Here is a 23,820-nt window from a genome sequence, read left to right on the forward strand (position 1 = left end):
CTTATGAGATTACAAATGTTAATGTTTAAGATGAATATTCTCACCAGTCTTTTTTTTTTTTTAATTGTATTATTTATTTATTTTTGGCAGTGTTGGGTCTTCTTTGCTGCGCGGGCTTTCTCTAGTTGCGGCGAGCGGGGGCTACTCTTCGTTGCGATACGCAGGCTTCTCATTGCGGTGGCTTCTCTCGTTGCGGAGCACGGGCTCTAGGTGCGTGGGCTTCAGTAGTTGTAGCACATGGGCTCAGTAGTTGTGGCTCACGGGCTCTAGAGCGCAGGCTCAGTAGTTGTGGCGCACGGGCTTAGTTGCTCCGCGGCATGTGGGATCTTCCCGGACCAGGGCTCGAACCCGTGTCCCCTGCATTGGCAGGCGGATTCTTAACCACTGCACCACCAGGGAAGTCCCCTCACCAGTCTTTTTAAGATGTAAATATATACATGTTTTATAAATTTTGAATCCCAGTTTAATATTATGTATTAAACATTTTCTTATGCTCCCACATATTTTCAAAACCACTGTTTTTAGTGACCATGTAATATACCCTCAGATGAAAGAGGTATTATTTATTTAGCCAAATCCTCATTTTTAGACATCTGCGTCATTTTCAGTTTTCACTAACGTAAAGATGTAAAGAAAGCTGTGTTCTTGGCCCGGTACGTACATTATTCCACATTTCTGATTATTTTCTTAGGATGAATTTTAAGCGTGGACTTTCTTTCCTGCCTATCGGATTACAGGGTATTGGGATTCCGCCGTATATTTGAGTGTATGGAGAGTCTGTCCCTGAGGCTGTTACTGATTGTACTGGGAGCAGAGAAATTACAGAGCCATTTAGGCAAGAGGAAATAAGATAAATGTGCCTTCTTTCCTGGCGCGAATGTACCTCCAGCTAAAGGAAAGCTTCGGCAGCAAAGTGAGGTCCCCCTTATTGTTCTACAAATTCCACAAACAGGTGGAGGCCTCTGACCCTGACCACCCCAAGCCCTGGTCACTTACCAGTTGCTTCCTGAGGTCCTACGATGTGTCAGGAACTGCTTTGGCACCAAAGATTCAGAATCAACAGAGCACGGGCCCTTGCCATCCAGAATCTGGCCAACCGGTGGGAGAGCAGAGAATCCAAGATGGTGCCCTACAGTGTGTGCACTGGGAGGCATGGCTGAGCCTCAGGGGATGCGGCGTCCAGGCCTACCCCAGGGCACAGGGTCCCATCAGAGGGACCTGGGATGTGGGTTCTGAAGGATGAATAGGAGTTCACTGGGCAGAAAAGGGCAGGTGAAGTGGGGGGGGGGAGCAGGCAATCTAGGCAGTGGGGCAATGGTGCAGAGGCGGGGCAATGGTGCAGAGGCTGGGCAATGCCCAGGGATTGGGAGAAACCCATGGTAAACAGCCAGGCTGGTGCACAGGATGCATTTTTTCTTGCTGCTGTAACAAATTACCACAAACGTAGCGGCTCAAAACAACACAAATTTATTACCATACAGTTCTGAAGGGCGAAGTCTGACGTGGGTCTCGCTGGCTAAAATGAAAGTGCGAATAGGGCTGACTTCCTTACCTGAGACTTCAGGGGCAGCTCTTTTCCTTGCCTTTTCCAGCTTCTAGAGGCTGCCTGCCTTCCTTGGCTTGTGGTCTTTTCCTCTGTGTTGCCTCCCTCTGATCCTTCTTTTGCTTCCCCATCTCTTTCTCTAGCCATAGCTTGGAAAGTTTCTCCCTTTTAAGGACCCATGTGATTCGATTAGGTTCTTTGGCATAATCCAAGATAACCTCCCCATCTCCAAGTCCTTAATTTACACATCAAAGTCCCTTTTGCCTACAAGGTAACACACAAGCTCCAGGCTTCAGGATGTGGACACGTTTGGGGATTCATTATTCTTTTGACCACACAGGGCATGAAGGCATCCACAGGTGATGGCCCTTAGGTTGTCTCTGTTTCTGGTCACTTGAAGGCCTGGCTGGGACACCAAGATTGAACATGAGATAGTAAGACTGTTTTCAGATAATCGAATTCTGTAAGTATTTCTTGAGCATCTTCTTTTTCTCTAGGCCACTTTGCCAGGCCTTAGGACTGGCCATGAATGGGACACCAACCTTGTCAGAGAGGAAGGAGCTGAAGGAGGGACCAACATCTATCTACTGTTAAGGAACCCATGGGAGAGGGTGACTGGTCATTTCAGAGGAGGTGATATCTGAACTGGGCTTTGAAGGATGAACAGGAGTTTTCCAGGCCGTCAGGCAGGGGAAGACCCTTCCAGACAGAGGAAACATTATGTGCAAAAGCACAGAGGCACTAACCAGCCTGGTGTGAGAGGAATCCTAACAAGTCTGGAGTGGCGAAAACGTGAGGTGGGCAGAGGAGGGTAGGAGACCACGCTGGGGAGTCCAGCAGGGGTTGGACCAAGGACACCTTGTGTGCCAGCCCAAGAGCATTGAACTCTGTCTTATAGGCGGTGGGGCGCTATGCGGGGGCTTGTGGATTAGAGCGAACACAGGGCTGCAGCGTTCGGAGGGGACAGCGAGATGGGACAGCGAGACTGCAGGGTGTAGGGGGACATAGTTTAGCAGAACCATGGAGCAGGGAGGTGGTATTTGACAAGGTGCTTGGACCACAAAGCCTCATTTTCCCTGTCCTCCAGGACCCAGTTGAGTACAAAGTCCCATTCCTTGTGGTTCTTGGGGGGGCTGAGCCTGGGATGGGCGGGACCCAGAATGTTGCATTCCGTCCCCCCACTCACATCCTGCACCGTCCCCACCCCGCCTTTCCCTGCGGTCTGCAGAAGAGCAGAGCTGCATCTCCTGCCCTTTGCATTAAAGTCACACTCTGTCCTGGAGATTTATTGCGTTTTAATAAAACTCCCTGAGTGGGAAACATATGAAAAAAACTATCTTTGTTTTCTATTATGTAATAAACCTCGCTTGAGTGTGCTTTGAAGGATGGAGCCATAAACCTGTTTACTGGCCGAGCAGCGTCCAGGGAATGTGCCTGCGGCCGAGTGGCCTCAAGGGGCTTGGCCAGCTCTGCCGTTGACCAGTCGGTGCCGGGGATAGTCGGTCCATCTCCCTGAGCCCCGGCTGCCTCCTCTATAAAAAGGGACCTGCTGGGGTGGAGTGCGAGATACTCTTGGTAAAGTTTGCTTAGCACAGGTTCCAAGATGCGGAGCTGTTGTGTTTTTTTTTTTTCTTTTAACGTCTTTATTGGAGTCTAATTGCTTTACAATGGTGTGTTAGTTTCTGCTGTATAACAAAGTGAATCAGCTATACGTATACATATATCCCCATAGCTCCTCCCTCTTGCATCTCCCTCCCACCCTCCCACCCTCCCTAACCCACCCCTCTAGGTGGTCACAAAGCACCGAGCTGATCTCCCTGTGCTATGCGCCTGCTTCCCACTGGCTATCGGTTTTACATGTGGTAGTGTGTAAATGTCCATGCCACCCTCTCACTTCGCCCCACGGAGCCATTTTTATGACGCTAGGAATGTTAGTTACTTTGTTTTGGGGTAAAAACTAATGTTTGTTGTGGCACCTAATTCTGGAGGTCCCAGCTCTGCCATTCATGATTGGCCTCAGGCAGGCGGCTCACCGTTTCTCAACCTGTTTGCCCACCTGTAACATGGGTCTGTTCCCTCCTGCAGCTCCGCAGAGCAGGGGCGGCGGTTACTGGGGGGCGCCTCGCCAGGAAGCTGCCCTTGCCGGGCGTGACCCTTTGCCTCTGTCTCGACTCGGGACATCTAGTCCCGGCACTCAGGCCGATGCCAGTGCTGGAGGATTGGGAGGGGGAAGAGCCTTGGTCAGGTCCATGGGGAGTGGGTCGAGGACCGCCCTGTTGCCTTGGGTGGGAGGGTCAGCGAGGCTCCCCCCTGGCCCGTGGGAGAAGATTGGGGGGAGCGGCCCCTCAAGGGGCTCTGGCGCTGGTGCACCTGCAGCTGACGACACGGGAACATACGGGAAAAAGCCCGCGGAGGGTTGGAAGGATCCCGAATGAGGTTGATTTTCCGGACTGGTTTCACACAATCAGACCTGATTGTGAAGCACCTAGTAGGTGCCATCAGCCCGAAGCCCTTACCAACCTTAGACATTGTCACCCGCGCCTCCTCTCCATGCCCCCTCCCTCCCTCAGCTAGTTTTTCTGGGCACTTACCCGCTCCGGGTTCTCTCCTAGACCTGGGGCACTCAGAGTTCCAGGAGACACCTGGCCCCTGCCCTCCCGGGGCTTCCAGTCGAGGGGGAGGCAGACAGGTGGCCAGGATGCTGTCTGTCACAGAGGAAGTGTGTGGGGTGCAGAGGAGGGGAGCGACGCTAGACCAGAGGTTAGACGGGCTTCCTGGAGGAAGCAGCATCCAACTGAGACTTCGGGTTGAACCCAAATGAGCGAGCAGCTGGGGGGGATTCGGACCACCCATGCCAAGTTCTGGAATGGGAGAGAGTGGGGAGAATTGGAGAAACAGGGCGGGAGGGACACTGTGCCAGCTGGTGCTAGCAGGGAGGCAGGCGTGTGGAGGCCAGCAGAGGCCATGGTCTCCACTCTGCAGGGAACCTTCTAAAAATGACGTCACGTCTCAAAGATGTCTAGCTCAGACCCTGAGGGAGCTGGAAGCCGTGCCCTCTGCAGGACAAACCACTGACGGAGCAGGGCTGGTGACGTATATGGGTTAGCTTTTGCTGCGTAACGACCAGCCCCCCACATTAGTGGCTTAAAATAACAACCGTCCATTTGGCTTATGCTTCTGTGGTTGGACAGTGTGGGTGGGTGAACCTGGCGGGGCTTCTGTTCTCGGCCAGGCTTCCTCGTGTGTCTGCAGCCCGTCCTCCAGGCAGCTCTGTTCCTGGGGCTTCGCTGGCCGGTGCTTGGGGCAGAGGGGCTACTGGGCCACTTGTCGCTCTTGTCCTCCAGCATGCTGGCCCTGGCTTGCACACGTGGCAGCTGGACAGAGATTTGAGAAAGAAGGGAAATACATGGGCTGCAGGCCTGGGCTTGAATCTCATATGACATCACTTCCGCACGTTGTATTGACCAAAGCAGGGGCGAGACCAGCTTCCGTTCAAGGGTTAGGGAAATAACTCCATCTCTGGAGGGGAGGGCCATTGCAAAGGGGCATGCATGCAGGCCGTTTTTGGCAACAGGGGGGCTTGGTCTGGAGATGAGGAGGTTTAAAGAGGGCATGATGGCTGTTCCCAGACTACCAAGTGCTGTCCTGGGGGCCAGGAAGTGGGCAGTGCTGGGGGGTCCAGAAGGCAGAGCTAGGATCTGGGGTTCCATCCTGGGGAGCCTTTCTATGGTGGAGGCCCCCATGTGGACTGAGTGACCTCGGACATGGGGGGAGGGGTGAGTATCAGGAAAGATGTGTACGCCTTGTTGGGGAGGAGGCGGCAGGCCCAGGTGCTAGAGAAACAGTGCCTTCTGAGATCACAGCGCTGAGCGTCCCTCAGGGGGTTGGTGGGATTCAGGAGTGATCCTGGGGCCTCTTCTCAGACCCCATCTGTCATATGCCGCCAGCCAGAGCCCGCATGGCATGCACGATGCCAAACAGAGCTTAAGTGGGTCCGCGGCTTGGCACCGAGCTGCACGCTGCCGTGGGAGAGGCGGGCACCGTGCCCAGGGTGCCCAGCAGATGTTTGCCATCACTTCTGCTAGGCTTTGCTTCCTCCTTGGACAGAGCCCCGGGCCTGGTTCCCAGTTCCCTGGAGACTGGGGACCCTGCCACTGCTTTGCTCCCTCCCTGGCCTACACGGTATGTGAAGTTGAAATTCTGCCTGGGTCCCCATGCAGGATGCTGGCTGCAGGCACCCAGAGGGCTGTGGGCTCGGTGGTGTGTCAGAGGGAACAGCCCCTGCCCTGCGCCACTATGTCACACGTTTCCCAAGAGACGCCCTGTTCTCACAGCTCCTCTGCAGCTTTCTCTCCCCCGAAGACTGCATGAGAGGTGCTAAAGCCCAGGCTTTCAGGCCCGAGATGAGTTCCTCCTGGCTCTGTCTTATTAGCTGTGTGGCCTTGGGAAAGTCACTTCCCCTCTCTGAGCCCAGGTTACCCCCTCTGTAAAATGGGTCCAGTGAGGTAATGGATGGAAAATATGTAACCCAGTGCCTGGCTTGTAGGAAGCACTGGCTGTTATGTCATCGTCCTTTTTTAAGCAGCACTGTTGCCCTTGGCTGAGGCAGTGTGGAGGGGATGTCACTGAATCAGGCCTGAGTCCTGTCGACTTTAAACAAAAGCACAACGTGAGAGCTGTGAGTTAAGTTTTATTTGGGGCAAAATGAGGACTATAGCCTGGGAGACAGCATTTCAGATAGCTCTGAGAAACTGCTCCAAAGAGGTAGCGGGGAAGGTCAGTATATCTGTGATTTTGGCGAAGGGGGAATACATGCAATCAAGCACATATTTTTTGCAGAAGGTTTCTGCTAGTCACGAGGAACAGACGTCACCATGAAGGAATTTAGTGCTTTTCTAGATATGAGGAGATACAAGAACTGGGCTCATAAAATCATCTCCTGAGAATATCTAACTATCTGAAGACCTGTTCTGCCAGTTTTTCCCAGAGCACAGAGGGCCTCATTCCTGCTCTCCACCCTGAACTCCTTTCAGCGGGTGTTGAAAGTCAGCAGCTGCCGAAGCACATAGTTTAATCCTTGTAGAGGTAGATGGCAAGTGCCAGTGGCGAGTGCCAATTTGTAGTTGACAGTCCCTTTGTGCAGTGAATGTGGTCTCCAAAGCCACCGGCCCAGCATCTCTGCCCACCAGGTCCTGGGGCTAGTGGGGTGACTAGCCACAGCCATGGCTCTCGAGGGGTCCGGAGACTCTGTCACCATCTCTTGTGTCCCCCCCCTCGTCTGTGCCATCATCATCTCTCCGCTGGACGACTGCTGAGGCCTCACTTGAGTCTGTCCCCACTTTGGCCTCCTCCAGTCCCCCGGGTGTTTGTGCAGCTTAGATCATGGCCTGAGTCCTCTTGCTGCTCTGAGAAAGACATCCAGAGGGCAGGGCTGGCTTGCAGGAGAGGGCGGCCAGAGGCAGAGGGGCGGACCCGAAGGTCACTCTCCCCCTCCATGTGACCTTCAGCCACTCACTGACTTCACTGACCCCCGACCCCTCACTTGTGAAATGAAGGACCAGTCTGGTCGATGGCACCTTCCATCATTTTTCCTGCACCCCTCGTTTTGGAGACGGAGCCCACCAAACTGTGAAGGTTGATCAGACAGGCGACCTTGGTTCGATGTGTCTGAACCAAACTCCGTTGCCCCACATCCCCCGACCTGCGCTCAGCCCCGCACCTCCTCATCGCCGTGGACTGTGCCACCTCTGGTACCCCCACTAGACCTGGCGGCCAGGGCCCCCTTCATTTCAGAGCACCCTTCTCGGGGCCTCCTCGGGCCACACGCTCCCACAGGATGAGGGTCCCACGGGCCAAGGGGATGTGCTGCTCCCAGAGCCTGCAGCCCTGGGAGAGTGGAGGCCCCGCCCCCTTCCGCAGCCAGGGCAGGCCCCTCCCCCGGCCCTCCTGAGGGAAGGGGGCTGGGATGGCTGTGTGTGGATGCGGAGGGGAAGCTCGGGCTGCAGTCCACACACGTGCCCAAGGTCCCTCGCAGTGCAGGACAGAGCTGGGTGGGGGGAGAAGTGGGTGGCCCCCAACCCCCATCTGTGCTCCTGCCCCAGGCCCTTTGTATGTTAGGACTAGGATGTGTTAGGACTCGGACCATTCTGTACACCTTTTCTCAGACTCACATCCTCCTGAAATCTCTTCCCCATCGAAGCCACCAGCAAACCCTGTTGGCTCTTCCTCCAGGATATATCCCGAACCTGGACCCCCGCCCCCTCCGTCCCCATGGCACCTCCAGCACCTGGACACCTGCACCAGCCACTGCTCTGGCCCCCCTGCTCCTTCCCTTCCCCCTTAGGGTCCACCCGCCACCAAAGTGAGCTTCACAGAGCAAAGGGGATCCATCACTGCCCAGCTTATAACCGACCCGCTGCTTTCCATCACACCTGGAGGTCCTTGCAGCCCCTCCCTGCATCCCACGGGGACCCCCAAGGAATGCCTCTTACCTCTTGGGTCGCTTCTCCCGTGGCCCTGGTACTCACTCCAGCCACACCCACCTTCCCGGCCCGCTCTCCCACTCCCCAGCCTTTGCCGCAGCTCGTCCCTCTCCTGGAAACCCTTCCCTGGACATAGCAGGCTCCCGTTAGCCAGATGTTAGCCCAGAGCCGCCGCCCCTGACAACCCTCTCTGTTTAGTAGCTCTTCCCGTTAGATGCTCCTACTCCCCGCTCTTTTCTCTGCATTGCATTTATCATAATCTCTCAGGGTTTCAGTGCGTTATTTGTGATGATATTATTTTAATGAAATTTCCATTTCCAAACATTGGTATTATTTTTTCGTAGATGGCGTGTCTGTGTGCCCCCATCAGGCAGCAGCCTTTAGGGAGCAGCGGCCTTGCTTGTGTGGTTCACGCACGTGTCCCAGCGCCTAGAACGGTGCCTGGCACACAGGAGGTCCACCCGGGGAGTTGAAAGCAGAGAGACTGGCAGTTCTGTTTGGCTGGTCTGGGAGCTGCTCTAGGCGGGGAGGGGCAGGTCTGCCTTGGGCCTGGGACCAGCGCCCACGCTCGCCCAGTGTTGGGCAGAGTCAGTAGTCAGGAAGGCTGGAGAGGCCGGGCAGGTATCTCAGGGGCATGAGGCTGGCTTCGGTTCTTGAATTCTGGAGCTTTAGGAACAGTGGTAAATGTTTAACAGTCATCACTCCAAGAAGACAGAAAACAGAGCAAAACAAAAATCCACCTAATGTGAAGTTCTTGCCGGTGTCCACGCTGTAAATTTTCCCACCATGATCGATTTCAGGCTTCCAGGAGGAAGTCACTGAACACAGCCTTGGGAGGAGATGAGCTCCATCAGCTCTGGTTCACTGGTGTGAGCTGGTGTGAGCTGGCACCAGCACCCTGTCGTTTAGGAAGATTCTGGACCCCTCCAGCCTTCTAGGAGTCTGTAGGTCTACCATTACAGCTGGCTGGTAGGTTGCTGCCGTCCCAGCTGAGCAGGCGGGATGTCGCTGGCTTTTCCCAGGAACCTTGGTCCCCTCTCGCCCCGGCCGGTAACCCTGGTGCCTCACGTTTTTCCCAGCTGTGTGTGAGGAGGCGGTGGTGGGCACTGGACCCGGCCTCTGGTCCCTCTTCTGAACAGTGGGGTAACGATCGCGCCCCTCTTCAGAAAACCCTGGTCCCTCTTCTGAACAGTGGGGTAACGATCGCGCCCCTCTTCAGAAAACCCTGGTCCCTCTTCTGAACAGTGGGGTAACGATCGCGCCCCTCTTCAGAAAACCCTGGTCCCTCTTCTGAACAGTGGGGTAACAATCGCGCCCCTCTTCAGAAAACCCTCTGCCAGCAGGAGTGCCAAGGGCAGAAAGGGTTGGGGAGCTCCTGGGAGCTCCTGGCCGGAGTGCCGTGGTTCCCCGAGATGTCCCTTTCCCTCTCTTGGCTTCACTGCCTCTGTCTGCCCAGTGTGGAGGCCGAGGCTGCCTCTTGGCTGTAGAACCCGGGTCTACACGGCCCTCTGAACTAGGTGGGGAAGCAGAGGCATCCAGCGGCTTGCCCGAAGTCCCCCAGCACGTCTGTAGCAGCCCCTCCTCTTGGCTGCCCCCTTCCTCACCCCAGCGGGGCTGGCTCCCGGCAGCTGCTCGGCTCACAGCCCCTGTGGGTGATGGCTTTTCCCGGGAGGGTCTCAGCAGGAGAAGCAGGGCAAGGGACCACTGCTGCGTCATCCCTGAGGGGTGCACACGAGACCTGGTAAGTGGTTCCCACCTGTCCCAGGAAGGTCACCGGCCAGTGCCCATCACAGCCAGTGCCGAAGTCGGGGTGTAAGTGACCTCAGACCACAGCCCCTACGCTCCCCGCCTCCTGAAGGTGCAGGTGCAGGTGCTGTCTCTGCGGACAGCTGGGGTGGGGCGCTGTCTGGCCCACGTGGGGTGTGGGATCGGCAGGAGGGTGGAACAGACCCCGCCCTGCCCCTGACCTTGGCCCCGTGTGGGCTGAGCCCAGGAGCCTGGGGGCTGGGAGCGCAGGTGAGGGTGGAGCCCTGCGTGGAGGATTCCAAGGCCCGCCGTGACCCCTCTTCTGCTTTCTTCATCGGGTCACATTCCAGAGCATCAGGTTCTGCTAAACTAACATTGCCTGCAACCAGCAGGGTGATGCTGGAGCTTGTGTTTTCAGTTTTGCTGGGTGCCCCCAATCTCCGTGCCTGGATGGCTGTGGAGTGACAGTGTGGACACCCCCAGTACTGGCCAGAGTGGCCTTGGGCGACATACATAGCTTCTCCATCCCATCCCTGTGACATTTAGGTCAGACAGCCCCTGGAAGGCCCCTCTCTCCCTCTCTGCTGTCCCTGGTTTCCTAATCTAGCCCCTCCCCTGGGAAGGTCAACCTGAGAAACTGGTTTGGGGGAATGAAGCTTTCCCTTCCATTGTGATCACTCCCATTGTCCTAAATAAATGGCTCCGTGAAACGTAATCCCCTCCCGTCAGCAACCTGACACCAGAGGGGTTCCAGCGCCTTCAGGGGCTGGATGAGGAATCAGAAAGAAACAGGCTGGATAGCGAATATAATGGAAAAGAATATATTAAAAAAAAGAGTGTCTGTATGTGTATAACTGAGTCACTTTGCTGTACAGCAGAGATTAAACACAACACTGTAAATCAACTCTACTTCAATTAAAAACAAGAAAGAAACAGGCTGGGCTTCTGAGCCTCAAGGAGTTGCCAGGAGGCCGGGGTGCTGGATTCCAGCAGGGGATCCTTGGCAGGGGATCCTTGGCCTGTGGAGGTCATGTGCTGGGGCCCTATGGGCCAGGCCTCCTCTTCAGGCATGTTTGCTTTGGCCAGAAGGGGCCTTTAAAATAAGACTCTTGAGCTTTCAGTCTTGAAGAATTTCGAGATCTCCCACAGGCAGCCTGGCGCTCTGACCTCTGGAGAAATGGGCCGCGTCCTCCCAGGGCCGCGGGGCTGCCCCCTACAAGGGGCCTAGCCTCGGCCGTTGTCTACCACCCCCGGGCCCTGGGGTGTTTGTGCTCTGTCCCCATCTCATCCAGCCTCTTGCGGTTACAGAAGGGAAACTGAGGTATGGAGGAGTGGTGGTCCGGTCCTGAGAGTCGGGCCCACAGCCCAGGTCCGCAGCGGGGCAACCCTGCCCTTGCCCCGTGGGACCCAGGAAGGCATAGCGTGGTGGTTTTCCGACCTGTAGCTGTTCCCCCTCAGCAGGAAGCATCTCACTTGTCTGGCTACAGACCTAGGAAGATGGTTGCGGCCCTGCGGCTGGGGACCAGCGCCCAGTTGATCTCAGGGTCGACCCTGCTCTTCCCGGGGCATCTTTTCCCACGGCCAGCGAGCACGTGCTTGGATCCCGGGGCCGGCCGGTGGGTGGCCCCGAGCCAGTGGAGAGCTGGGAGGGCTGTGCGGGCCTTGCCACCGGGGTTTCCTCTGGAAAGGACCTTCCCAGCACACACGGCTGACCTGGGCGAGGCCCTCGGGCGTCAGTTATCAAGCATGTGCTTTCAAAGTGTGGCAGGTGCCACTTTCTGGAGGGAAAACAGGCTACTTTACGGAGACGGGAAGATTCCTTCTCTGTCTCCCTGTCTCCTTCACTTCCTCTCTCTCTTTTCCCACTACCCACCATTCCTGTGTCCATCAGAATCTCCCAGCCAACCTCAGCATTTAGACTTGACTCAGTGGAACGGATTTCTGGGAGTGGCCAGGACATCTGACCAACAGATTCTCTAAGGCCAACCTGGTGAACTCGGGCCCGGGTTTCCCTCTGGGCGGCGTGCCTTGGCCCGAGTTCCAGTGTTCTCCAAGCCGCAGGAACTTGCAAACGTTCGGCTCAGGCAGGGGCTGGTGTCATAACTCGATGGGGTAACACAGGCATCTGCAGCCATGTGTGCCCAGCTCCGACGTGGTACCTCGATAAATCCTCCAGCAGATGCCACGGGAGGGGTACCTTTATTATACAAGTTGTATGCACAGGGAAACTGAGGCTCAGACTTGTTAAGGAACTTGCCCGAGGTCACACAGCAGTGAGTGGTGAAGCCAGGCTTGAACGGGCCCCTCTGCACAGCCTGCGCTCTCTCTGCTCTGCCGAGTGGCCCCAAAGACTCCATGACTGCTCCAGAAATGTCCCATTGTGCTAAGTCAGGCCCGGCCCCAATGACAGTGGGGACACGGTGAATCTGGGGGGTTTCAGAGCAACGGGGTGATGAGGGCAGCCTTCCCAGGGTGGCGGGGTTGGTCCATGGCAGCTGGGCCGTCCAGACAAGGGAGGTCTCCATGGTGATAGGAGCTGCGGGAAATGGGGCCATTTCTGGGCCTGGCATGACGGACGCTGCCTGCTGCCAGCGCGGCCTCTACAGTAGCGCCTGGGTTTGGAGAGTCCTGGCTGTCCTGAGGCGAGTTCTGGCACAGACTGGGTCTCCAGGGTAGTGTTACAGGCAGCTGTGTCAGTGTCGGGGGCCTCTTGGGAAGGGAAGAGCAAATCCTCGTGTGTGTGGAGCGGGGCACTCAGGCCCCTGCGGGTCTTTGATTGATCGGATGCAGCTGTTTCTCACCCCAGCCCCTGCATCGGAGCCAGACCCTAAATGCAATCGGAGCTTCAGCCTGGGGCCTGAACCCCATGGCAGGGCCCAGATAAAACCCCATCCCTTTCTGGACCACAGAGATTTGAGCCTGCTGGGCTGGGCATCTGTAACATCCCTCCCTCAGCAGCGTTCGAACCCGGCAGGGAGTGAAGCAAAACTAACAGTGACTCGAGTCCAGGGTAGCCTCTGGCCCTGGGCCACCATCTGTCACCACCCCTGAGCTCCTGTGGGGGTGGGATGGGCCAGAGTGTCTAAGTGAGGACAAGTGGGGATAGCAGTGGTGGGTGGGAAGGTGGGAAGGTGGGAAGGTGGGAAGGTGGGGAGGGTCCAGGAGCTGGAGTGTGCCCGGATTCAGGGACCCAGCAGCCTTTGACAGTGACCGTCATGCTGGGGATGAGTACGGATGCTGGCAGAGGGTGGCAAGGGCACACTCACCCGGGGCTCTGCTTGGAGGGCTGCTTGGGAAGGAAGCAAGCTCCTGTGCACAGCCAGGCCCGGGCCAGCTGTCAGCCGTGGGTCCTTGGGATGCAGACCATCTGGCCATGGCCTCCCCCAGGCCATGGAGGATACTCTTGTTTTCATAGGGTCCCTGGAAAGGCAGCTGGGATGGAGCAGAACTGATTCACTTTCATTCATTGAAGGATGGACTGTCCATATTTTATACCTGAGGGGTCTGGCCATGGCTGGGCCTTTTCAGGACCACCTGACTTCATGGAGATGCTCAGCCCTGGTGGTCTGCCCAGAAAGGGCAGGGCAGAGGGAGGTTTAGGCTGAAGATGGTGGTCACGTAGCGTTCATTAATTCACCCGACAAACGCAGGGCCCGGTTCTAAGCTGGCTCTGTCTTGGGAGAGGGGAACACATCGAGGCCCACTGAGGCAAAATCCCTGCCCCCTGGGGGGTCATGTTGTCCGAGGGGAGGCAAACCGCAGACGAGATAGGCAAGTGAAATCAACAGGCGGTCCCAGGGTGGTAACAGCTAAGGTAGAAGCTGAGCTGCAAGCAGGGCTAGGAAGTGTCGAGCTGGGGACCAGACCAGACCTGACCTCACTGGGAGGTGACATGGGGACGGAGGTCCTCAGGAGGGAGGGACCCTCGCAGAGGCCTGGGTCACTGAGATGAGGATGAGGACAGATGGGGTGGGGCGGAGCCATGGAGGAAGCAAGACCCGGGTTGGTGGTGTCTACTGCACTGGTCCCAGCGAGCCAGGGGGCTGGCTTGTGACGCACTTCCACTGCCGGGATTCGTCTTTGGGGTTGCTGGGGCCATTTCCCAGACAAGGAGATTAAGGCAGAGGAAGGAGCATGAAGGGCTGGCCTGCTCCCCACCGTCCCCCCGGGGTGTGGTGAGATGGGGCTGGCCCAGCCGTGACTCTGGGCTCTGCACAAACTGTCTGTGCAAACGTGAGTGTGTGCACAGACACACGCCTACAACACACGCCGTGCCTAGAGGTCTGGGGGTGATGGCGAGGTCACGAGTGCCCAGGCTGAGCGAGTACTCCCCTGGTGCCCTCCATCCGCCTGGCAGAGACCTTGGCGGGCTCCCCGCGGCCAGGCATCCTGGCGCCCCTGCGCGCTCGCTCTCACGGCCTCAGCAGCAGCAATCAGCTAATTTACCCGGCCCCCAGCTTTCTAATCGAAAAGGAATTTGATGAGGGAAACGATAAGAAAACAGCAGAGAGTGGCTAAGATGCTCATTCGGGGAAAGTAAATCAGCCGTATCCGATCGAGAAATCTCAGTGCGTCTTACGAGGAGGATTTGCAAAAAGAAAACAATGAAGCACATTTTAAGAGGCAACCTAGAAACGCAGAAAGACGTGCCCGGTGGGAGGAAGAGGCTTTAAAGCCCCCATCCTTGGCGGTGCATCCATCAAGCCGACCCTTCTCCTGCACTGTCATTGGTCCTGCTGAGGACCCTGGAGGTGGGAGCATCCATTCAGGAATGGGAAACGGAGGCAGAGGCCATGGACTGGTGGAGTCAGGCCTTGAACTCCACCAGCGGCTGTGAGGGTCAGGAACACAGGCCCTGGAGCCTGCTCCTGCCTGGGCTGGACTCCTGGCTTCATTGCCTACTGGCTGTGTGACCTTGGGCCAGTTACTGAACCTCTCTGGTCCCTTTTTCCGCCTCTATGAAATGGGGTGATAATGGTGCCTCCCTCAAGGTGGTTGTGGAGGGTGAGGAGTGAAGCCAGGCAGAGCTCTCGGGGCAGTGCCCCGCAGGGGCAGGTGGGAAGCCCTCGGTAGGTGATCGGTGGTCACCGTCCTTGGATGACCAGCTTGCCCGAGTGTATGGCTGGGTTTACGTGCAGTCACAGCTCTGAAGTGGGTTGGTGGGAGCAGATGGTTCCCAGCCCTGGGTGTGGGGCGGGCAGAGGGAGGGGCATGTGGAGACCCTGCCCTGACTGCCCACTTCAGGTCGCTTTGGGCTGTGGGGACGGTGATGGGATGGCATCTCAGCTCTGCATGGATGGGGCACCTGTGAGACGTGGTGCTCACCCCTCCTGGGCTCTCACAGGCCACCGTGTGTGGCCAGTGATGTCCCAGGAAGCTGAGATCTGCCGTACAACTGTCAGCAGGTGTCCCCCAGCCAGGCCGGAGGAGGACTGCAGTCCCGTCCTGTCCCAGAGAGGGGACACGCACCAGACCAGCAGCCTCTAGGGCTGTTCCCGGACATGTGAATCGTGCACAGTCCAGCAGTTTCCAAGTCCCTCCATCACGAGGCATCGTGTTTGGGAACCTGGCATGAGCTGCCTTCTCCTGCCCATGTCCGGGCCCTGAGGTCCGTGGGCCAGTACGATCACCATCTTGGACGGGGTCTTCCTCTTGGACTTGGACAGGGCTGACCAGTGGACCAGTGGGCCCGGCCCCAGCCAACAAGCACCAGCACTGAGTCTGGAAACTCAGGCCGAGGGCACCTGTCTTCCTGGGGCGATTGCTGGGGCCCAGGAGATTTACCTAAGAGCTCAGGTGTGCCTTCTCAGAAAAGAGCGCCCACTCAGGTCTCTTAACCCAGGCCTGGGCACCCCTCTCCCTCCAGAGGAATTCATCTGAAAGTGACCACTGGGCCTCTCCAGGCCAGGCCTCAACTGAAACACTCGTGTGTGTGTCCCACGAATGTTTCAGCACCTACTGTGTGCTAGCTCTGTGCTGGGCATGAGACACAGTAGGGGTCACGCCCCGTGGCCACCCCAGAGGGGCTCACAGTGTGCTGGGGGGACCGATGATGACAATATGGCATGAGGGGAAACAACAGCGGGCGCCTAAACTGGGCTGAGAGCCTCAGGAAGGCTTCCTGGAGGAGGAGACACCTGGGCGAGGCCAGAAAGAGGGGGCGCTGCAGTAGCTCGTGGACCAGGGCTTCATGAGAATGAAAACACAGCACGTGCCATTTGGAGGAAGCTTGCAGTTTATTCAATACGTGCACAGCCAGATTCTGCTGGGGACCACTGAGCTGGGTCTTGTTGGCCCCAGCGGACTGACGGATGCTGGTTCTTTGGGGGAAAGAAGCTCATGGACATCTCCTCTAATGGTCTGCCTCAGCACCCCCATGAGACAGGTGTGATCACCCCTATTCTACAGATTAGAAAACTGAGGCTCCAACGGGTGGAGGGATCTGCCTGCCATCACCTGACCCCCTGGGCTGTCCCCGTGGGCTCGTACATGTCACATTTTCCTCTCCCTACTTAGAGCACAGCACAGGCTTTCCTTCCGCCTATCACCAGGGCAGCCTAGAGTCTGGGGTATAGGGGGAGGGTCCCGCGGTGGGCAGGGGCGTCAGAAGGACAGCGCTGAGCCCAAGAACCCCTTGGAGCATTTAGTCAAAGACCCAGCGTCCTCCCCAGAAAGGCCCACGGACACTCACACATCGTATGCACCTGTGCGGCCACCCCCAGGACCCCAGCTTGAGCAGTGAGCGGTGAGGTCCGGCCTGAGCAAGTGGTGGTGCCTATGGGTGAGACCAAGCCCCGCCCTCCCAGCTGTGTGACAAGGGGGATGGGCCTCCATCCCTGATGGCCCCTCTCCACCCGCAGTCGGCCCTGCCACTGCTCACCCCGGTCAGGACCCGTCAGCAAGGTGTAGAGGGGGCCCCAGAGGCCAGCGCCAGGCCCCACGCACCGTCAGCCACGGCACAGGGATGGAGAGTCGGGGCAGTGCGCTGGGCGGCGGCAGCGCAGTCAGCTAGCTCCGATCCACCTTGTAGGGTTCCTGTGGGGTTCGGGGAGATGAGGGCCTCCCGGGGGTGGGGGGTGCTGGCCGGCGCCGGGTCTCGGGCGGCCGTGGTCACGCGTGCTCTCCAGCGTGGGGAGGGCGTCTCTCTCCACACGTGGCTCTGGCAGTGCTCCGCGGAGCAGCGCGTCTCGGCGGCCTCCTGGCTCTTGCACCAGAAGCTCGGTGCCAGGATGCTCCGGTCGGTGCCCAGCAGCGCTGCCGTGGGAGCGTGGTAGGCCATCTTCGCGCACAGGGCCGTGGGGTCCATCGTTTCCCCGAGGGTCTCGATGAGCACGGGCTGGCAATCGGTTATGAGGTGGTCGCACTGTACCATGAGGGGCAGCGGCAGGGTGCGGCAGACGCCCTTGAAGGCCCTCAGGACGCGGCGCTTGGTGCTCTGCTGCTGCAGGTTGTGGGCGGACATGCCAAGAAGCCACTTGCCTCCACTGCAGAAGCTGCCCTGGTTCTCCTTTCCCAGCGGGGGCGGTGGCAGCGTCGTAGGACCCTCGTGGGCTGCCCAGGCCCGCCTCCATCTGCCGTACAGCCGCGTGCACGTGCACAGCTTCTCTGCGGTGGCTCTGGTCGGGAGTTCCACCAAGGAAGGGCCGTAGGTATCCACCGAGCTGACGCACTTCTGGACCACGGGAGCGGGTAGCACCGAGCACACATGCTCCAGGGCGCGGCTGACGAGCTTGCTGCTGTTGGATTCCAGCACCTTCTGGACCACCTGCAGACACACTTCACAGGGCATGCCAGCCTTCCTCTGGACCTCACCCTTCTTCCTCGGCGACGCCAGCGCCAGCCAAGGGACCCCGTCCACAGCAGCTGCGTGAGCCAGGTGGGCCCGTTCCTTCGGCTCCTCACAGAAGCCCTCCTTCCTGCAGGTCTCATTTGGCGGCACGAGCCTCAGTCTTTGCTCGGGAGGGGCAAAAAGCTGGCAGATGTAGTCCTCGCAGAGGAGAGTCAGGCCCGGCCCCAGGGACTCGCACTGCTCCCTTGTGGTCACCTCCACCCGGTTGGACAGCTTGGGCCCCACGGCGTCCCGGAGCCGGGTGACCGGCCAGACACAGCCCTGGCACCCTGTGCTCACGGGAATCCGTGGAGGTCGGGAGCTGAGGGGCCCACTGGCCATGGATGGGACTACCACCTCGGATGTGTCCTCCTCGGAGAGCGGTCGCGGGGTGGCCGGTAGCCTCCGCGGTGGCTGGCACACCCCTGTGCCGGGGCGCTGCCCGGGGCCCCGCCGAGCACGCTCAGGATGGTCGAGCCGTGGGCGTCCACCGTCCCCTTGCACTTGGCCGAAGACTCCTGGCTCGGAGTCTTCTTCATCACCACAGCCAGGATCGGTCTCCATGGCCTCGGGGTTCAGTCCATTGCTGGCAGCGGCCGCCACGTCCAGGCACACGGCGCAGGGCAGGCACTTGGCGGTGGGCTGGCCCCAGGCGGTGCTGCGGCAGTGCCCCCCCGCCCCACCGACCCGCACCTCGTTGCCACCTGCAGGTCCCGATGCCGCACCGCCGAGCCCTTGCACACTCCTCAGGGCCAGAGATGGAGCCGGCCGGGGTGGCGCCCAGGAGGCTGGGCCGGAGAAGCAGCGCCCAGAGCCTGATGCTCTGTCACTGGCCAGCTCCACTGCCGTCATCCTGGCTGCTGCTATGAACCCAGCGGTCCCGCCTGGCCCCTGAGCAGTGGCACGGGGCGGCCCCGCCCTCCCGGCAGCCTGCCTCATCACCCCGATTCCCTGAATCCCCACAGCCTGGTGCAGGGCGCTTCTACCTGAAGCACCGTTCTTCCCTCTTCCCCCGGTATAAACTCTCACTCATCTTCCAAAACCCAGCTCGTTTTTGAATGAAGCACAACTCAAAGGTCCAAGACCCCTTTCCTAGAAGCCCGTCTGCCCTCTTCCCCACAACTCCTCATCCCATCCTGATTTGTCCCCATGGCTGGGTCCCCTCCTAGAATGTGAGACCCTTGGGGGAATTTTTGTCCCCCTCTGGGAAGTCCATAAAGGCATTCTGTCCTTTTGATGCCAGAAGATTAAGTGAATTTAATGACTGACCAACTACTGAAGCTCTGTTTTCTACATCTGGCCTTGAAATGACTTGCCTGGCCGGCTCTGCTCCTGGCCCTGGCAGGCGATGCCATGTGGGGGACCCCCACGGCTTCATCTGTGATGAGAGCACCCATCGGCCACCCAGGATAGCCACGTGTGAGGAAGCCACCAGAAAACGGGTCCCTGGGCCCAGTCAGTTTCTTCCTTCTGGAAACTTGGCTGAATGTGGGCTGGTCCACAGTTGATATGAAAGTGCTGGTTGAAAGTACACATACACGAAAGGAATTTCTTTCATTCCTGTGTCACTCTTTATCTTATTATTTTTCTTCCTTAGTTTTTAAATGAATTATCAAGCAAGAGAGTCAGCGCTGGGGAGATACACACAGGTGTCCTGAGTTGGACCTGTTCATTAAAATGGAGAATTCCGGGGCTAGCCTTGCCTTTGGCCTGATTTCCACACAGCTCAACGCTCCCATGGGGCCTTCCCAGGGGTGGACGGGTCAGGGGCCTGGGGGTAGGGGCTCCCCTGGGGCCGCCCGAGTCCCTCGGTGGGTGTGAGCCCCCTGCGTGGTGCCATCTCTCAGATTCTGGGGCTCTGAGTGTTCAGAGGGGGCATTCCACACCCCCAGCTATGTGGGTCAGGCCTTGGGGCCTGCAGCAGCCTCGGTGGAGGAATGTGACCGGTTGGTTCCATTTGCCTTCCTTTGGGGTGCGGGGCTGGGAAGTGCATATGGAAAGCAGGATTTGCTGAGCTCTTCCCACCAGCCCTAGGACTGTGGCTCCTTTGGACCAGAGGAGGGACGGCCTTTGGGATGAAGTGAGCCAAGGCGAGCGGCTGCCCAGCTCCCGGGTTTCACCCGGAAAGGTGGGGCTGGAGGTGTGGGTGCCCCGTCTCCTGTTGCCTGGGACAGGCACTTCAACACACTCTCCGGGTGCCTGCTTTTCATTGAGGGCATCGCCTGGGATTCCAGAGCACCCGCTGGCATCCTACGAGGACTGTGGGCACTGGAGCCGGCAGGCAGGAGGCCCTGCCCCGTGGCCTGGACCAGTCTGTGGTCTGCCCTTCCCAGAGGCCCAGAACCTTCTCACTGATGAAACACAGAATTGTTTTTTATTTTAAAAAAGTATATAGGAAACTTTTCTCTTGGGCTTTCTAATTTTTTTTTTAATTTTTATTTATTTATTTATTTATTCATTCATTTATTTATTTACGGCCGTGCAGTGCGTCTTGCGGGATCTTAGTTCCCTGACCAGGGATCGAACCTGGGCCACAGGCAGTGAAAGTGCAGAGTCCTAACCACTGGACCGCCAGGGAACTCCCTCTAATTTTTACATTTTTATTAAAAAATTGTATGTATACAGGAGAAGGCACAGATTGTAAGTGTTCAGCTCAGTGAAGGTCCACAAACCGAGCCAGCACGCAGACCCAGACAGAGTGTCAATTCCAGGCAGCCCCCAGCGCACCTTCCGGCCACCCCTGCCCCGACCCCTGCCTGGAAGCGGACTGGTTCGTGTCTGGCTTCTTCGGTGCAATATTGCGCCTATGAGATCCCTCCGAGCTACTGGGCGGGTCCTCATATCTGTGCAGAATCTGTTGGGTGAATTCACAGTTTATTAATCTAGTCTACCCTCGTGGGCATTTGAGTCATGTCCAGTTTGGGGCTGGCACGGACGGTGCCGCTCCGAACATCTCTGTGCACATCTAGGGGCGCGCGTCTCCCCATCTCTGCTGGACTTTCTCAAGGAGCGGAATTGCGGGGGTCAGCGGGCAGACGTCCAGTAGATGCCGACACACGGATTTCCCACGGTGGTTGTACCGGTCCCCACTCAGCAGCGTTCGGAGAGTTCTGGTCGCTCCACGTGTGCTTTGTTTGGGGGAGGCTATGTTTTATCCTGATGTAATTTCAAACTTAGAGAACCATTGCAAAAATAGAGCAAGGAACTCCTGGCCACCCGTCACTGAGGCATGTTTGCCCCGTTGGCTTTGTGGTTTCCCCTCCCCGCTTTCCTCTCTTCCACCCATCCGTCCTCATGCATTTATATTTACAGATACTTTTTTCCTAACCTGTTGAGAGTATGGCGACATTGTGGCCCATTACAACCAACTACCAGTGTGTCTTTCCTGAGGACAAGCACATTTTCTCAGATAATCACAGTGCATTTATCAACATCAAGGATTGTAATGTTGACACAGCATTATTGTTTAACCTGTAGCCTATGTTCAAACTGCACAGTGGCCCCAGGTCTGCTCTGTGTCCGTGTCCCAGCTCCAGGGTCACGGGCTGTGTGTGCTCGCCACGGCTCCTCGGTCAGCTTTCATGTGTCTTTTGTGACACTGGAGTCCAGGCGGGTTATTTTGCAGGATGCCCTCCCCTTGGGTCTGCCCAGGTTTCCTCGCAGTCAGATGTGGCAGGATCCCTCTGTGTGCCACGTGAGGAGGGTGGTTGTGAGCCAGCACAGTACTGCTGATCTGGGGTCACTTGCTGAAGATCTGCCTGTTTCTTCCTCTGTGAAGTTACTGTTTCTTTTTGTAATTAATAATATTTAGAAAGGTACTTTGAGAGTATGTAACTATTCTGTTCTCAGCAAATGTTTATCCACTGTTAGCATCACTGATCATTTGCTAACCCCACCTTCCCTCTGTATTTATGTTGGAATTCTTCTGTAAAAAAGAGTTTTTCCTTCTCTCCCCCACTTCTTTCCTTCCGTCCTCCCTCCCTTCCTTCCTCCCTTCCTTCCTCCCTTCCTTCCTACCTCCCTTCCTCCCTCCCTCCCTTCCTTCCTTCCTTCCTCCCTCCCTCCCTCCCTTCCTTCCTTCCTACCTTCCTCCCTCCCTCCCTTCCTTCCTTCCTACCTTCCTCCCTCCCTTCCTTCCTCCCTTCCTACCTCCCTTCCTCCCTCCCTCCCTTCCTTCCTTCCTTCCTCCCTTCCTTCCTCCCTTCCTCCCTCCCTCCCTCCCTCCCTTCCTTCCTTCCTCCCTCCCTCCCTCCCTTCCTTCCTCCCTCCCTCCCTCCCTTCCTTCCTCCCTTCCTTCCTCCCTCCCTTCCTTCCGTCCTCCCTTCCTCCCTCCCTTCCTCCCTTCCTTCCGTCCTCCGTCCCTTCCTTCCTTCCTTCCTCCCTTCCTTCCTACCTACCTACCTTCCTCCCTCCCTCCCTCCCTTCCTTCCTCCCTTCGTCCCTCCCTCCCTTCCTCCCTCTCTCCCTTCCTCCCTCCCTCTCTCCCTTCCTCCCTCCCTTCCTTCCTTCCTCCCTCCCTTCCTTCCTTCCTCCCTCCCTCCCTCCCTCCCTTCCTCCCTCCCCTCCCTTCCTTCCTCCCTCCCTCCCTCCCTCCCTTCCTTCCTTCCTTCCTTCCTACCTCCCTCCCTCCCTTCTTCCCTCCCTTCCTTCCTTCCTTCCTACCTCCCTCCCTCCCTCCCTCCCTCCCTTCTTCCCTCCCTTCCTTCCTTCCTATGTGGACTCGTGAATGTTTATTTTATTTAATAGATTGTAATCCATGACTAAGATTTCTCTGATGCTTCAGATCAGATCAGTGGGTCCCTTTGAGCTTGCCTGTGCGTCTCTGATGTGTGTCCACCATTCTTGGAGCACTTCTGCGCGTCCTGGGGCACGGGGCCCGTGTGGGCTGAGCAGATGCACCAGGCACTGACGTGGCGGCCCCAGGCCCTGTCACCTCGGCAGCGCTGCTCCACACGGCTCTCATGTCACCCTACAGAAAGTGCTGGAAGTCACATGACCAGCGTTCATCCTCCACCCACAGCCCAACAAATGGCAGCGACTGCTGTGTTTTGTATAAATTCCATTTGTTTAAAAAAACTTCTCTGGAAGTGATTTACTTTTTCTTCCCAAGTAGAGATAAGCCTGGTCCCACTGGGATTGGGGGGCGAGAGGGGGGTGTTTTGTGGGTGGAACCCTTATGTAGAACCGAGGTCAGGAGGGGACGCACAGGAGGTGGGGATGGAGCTTGCTGGCCGCCTGCTTCCAGGAGGACCAGCTTGGAGAGGGAGGGAATCAGGAAGGTTTAGATGCCTCAAAGGACAGAAAACATGGCCCATTTTTCAGCACTTCGCCCAGCCCTCTCTGGCCGCCACTTCACCACCAGCCCCCAAGGCCACCCTGCCGTGTGGGCCGGAAGGAGCTGTCCCCAGGTACATGGTGACACCTGCTCGCTCTTCTGCCCACGCAGAGTGACAGAGGCCGCAGCCCGGCGGGGCTCCCCAGCCCGTGTTCTGGAATCTCTGAGCACAGCGGTGCCTGCTCTTCCCAGCCCTTCCCTTCATTCTGCCGCGGCCCTGCCCGATGCTGACGCCCCCTCGCCCCTCCCAGGGCCACCTCTCTTCCTCTCGGCCCTTCCTGCCTCTTCTGGGTGACATTCCTGTCCCTGCCCAGAACCCACCTGCTCTGCCAGGCCATGCTGGGACCCAGGGGTGGGATTCACGAAATCACTCATTTCCCGTGTATTTTTGCAGCCCCTGCTGTGAGCTGGGGCTTAACACGGAAGGAGATGTATGAGGAGCGGATATTCGGGTCCTGGGGACAAACCATGGACAAGTAAATGCCAGTGACCCTTCTAATGCCAGGTGGAAATGACTTCTATGCAGGAAAGTGGGACAAAGCCTAAACCAGAGTGGAGGGCTGGCCACCCCTGCGGCCGGGCGGCCCGCGTGGCCCCTCTGGGAAGGTGGCATGAGCACAGCGCTTGGATACAGTGAGCACCCAGGGGAAGCGCCGCAGGGGGGAGGCGTGGCGGGGGCAGAGGCCGGTGGTGGGTGCGTGCTCCTGTGGGTTCAGCGGCCAGGCCAGGAGGCGAGGGTGTGAGGCGGTTGGGCCTCCGGAGCCCTCACAAGGGCCGTTGTTGCTTCCGAGAAGTGGAGGTCGGATTGACCCAAGTACCGTCTCTGGGAGGTCTGGGGACAGAGGGTGCCCAGGTGACGGGCATGGGCGGGGAGCCCAAGGCCAGG

General features: G+C 57.8%; 2 protein-coding genes across 5 annotated transcripts in view; one reads left to right on the plus strand and one right to left on the minus strand.

The window, feature by feature from the left end:
• Positions 1-23,820, plus strand: part of SORCS2 (sortilin related VPS10 domain containing receptor 2) — a 556,509-nt gene that overhangs the window by 262,895 nt on the left and 269,794 nt on the right. The window lies entirely within an intron of this gene.
• Positions 16,667-23,309, minus strand: PSAPL1 (prosaposin like 1; the record flags this gene model as incomplete). The annotated part of the gene is given in 6 exon segments (XM_082391596.1): positions 16,667-18,022; positions 18,025-18,151; positions 18,153-18,276; positions 18,279-18,338; positions 18,341-18,422; positions 23,256-23,309. Coding segments are annotated over 6 exon segments (1,803 nt in total).

Source organism: Balaenoptera borealis, assembly GCF_965194805.1.
Source record: "Balaenoptera borealis genome assembly, chromosome: 4".
Taxonomy (NCBI): Eukaryota; Metazoa; Chordata; class Mammalia; order Artiodactyla; family Balaenopteridae; genus Balaenoptera; species Balaenoptera borealis.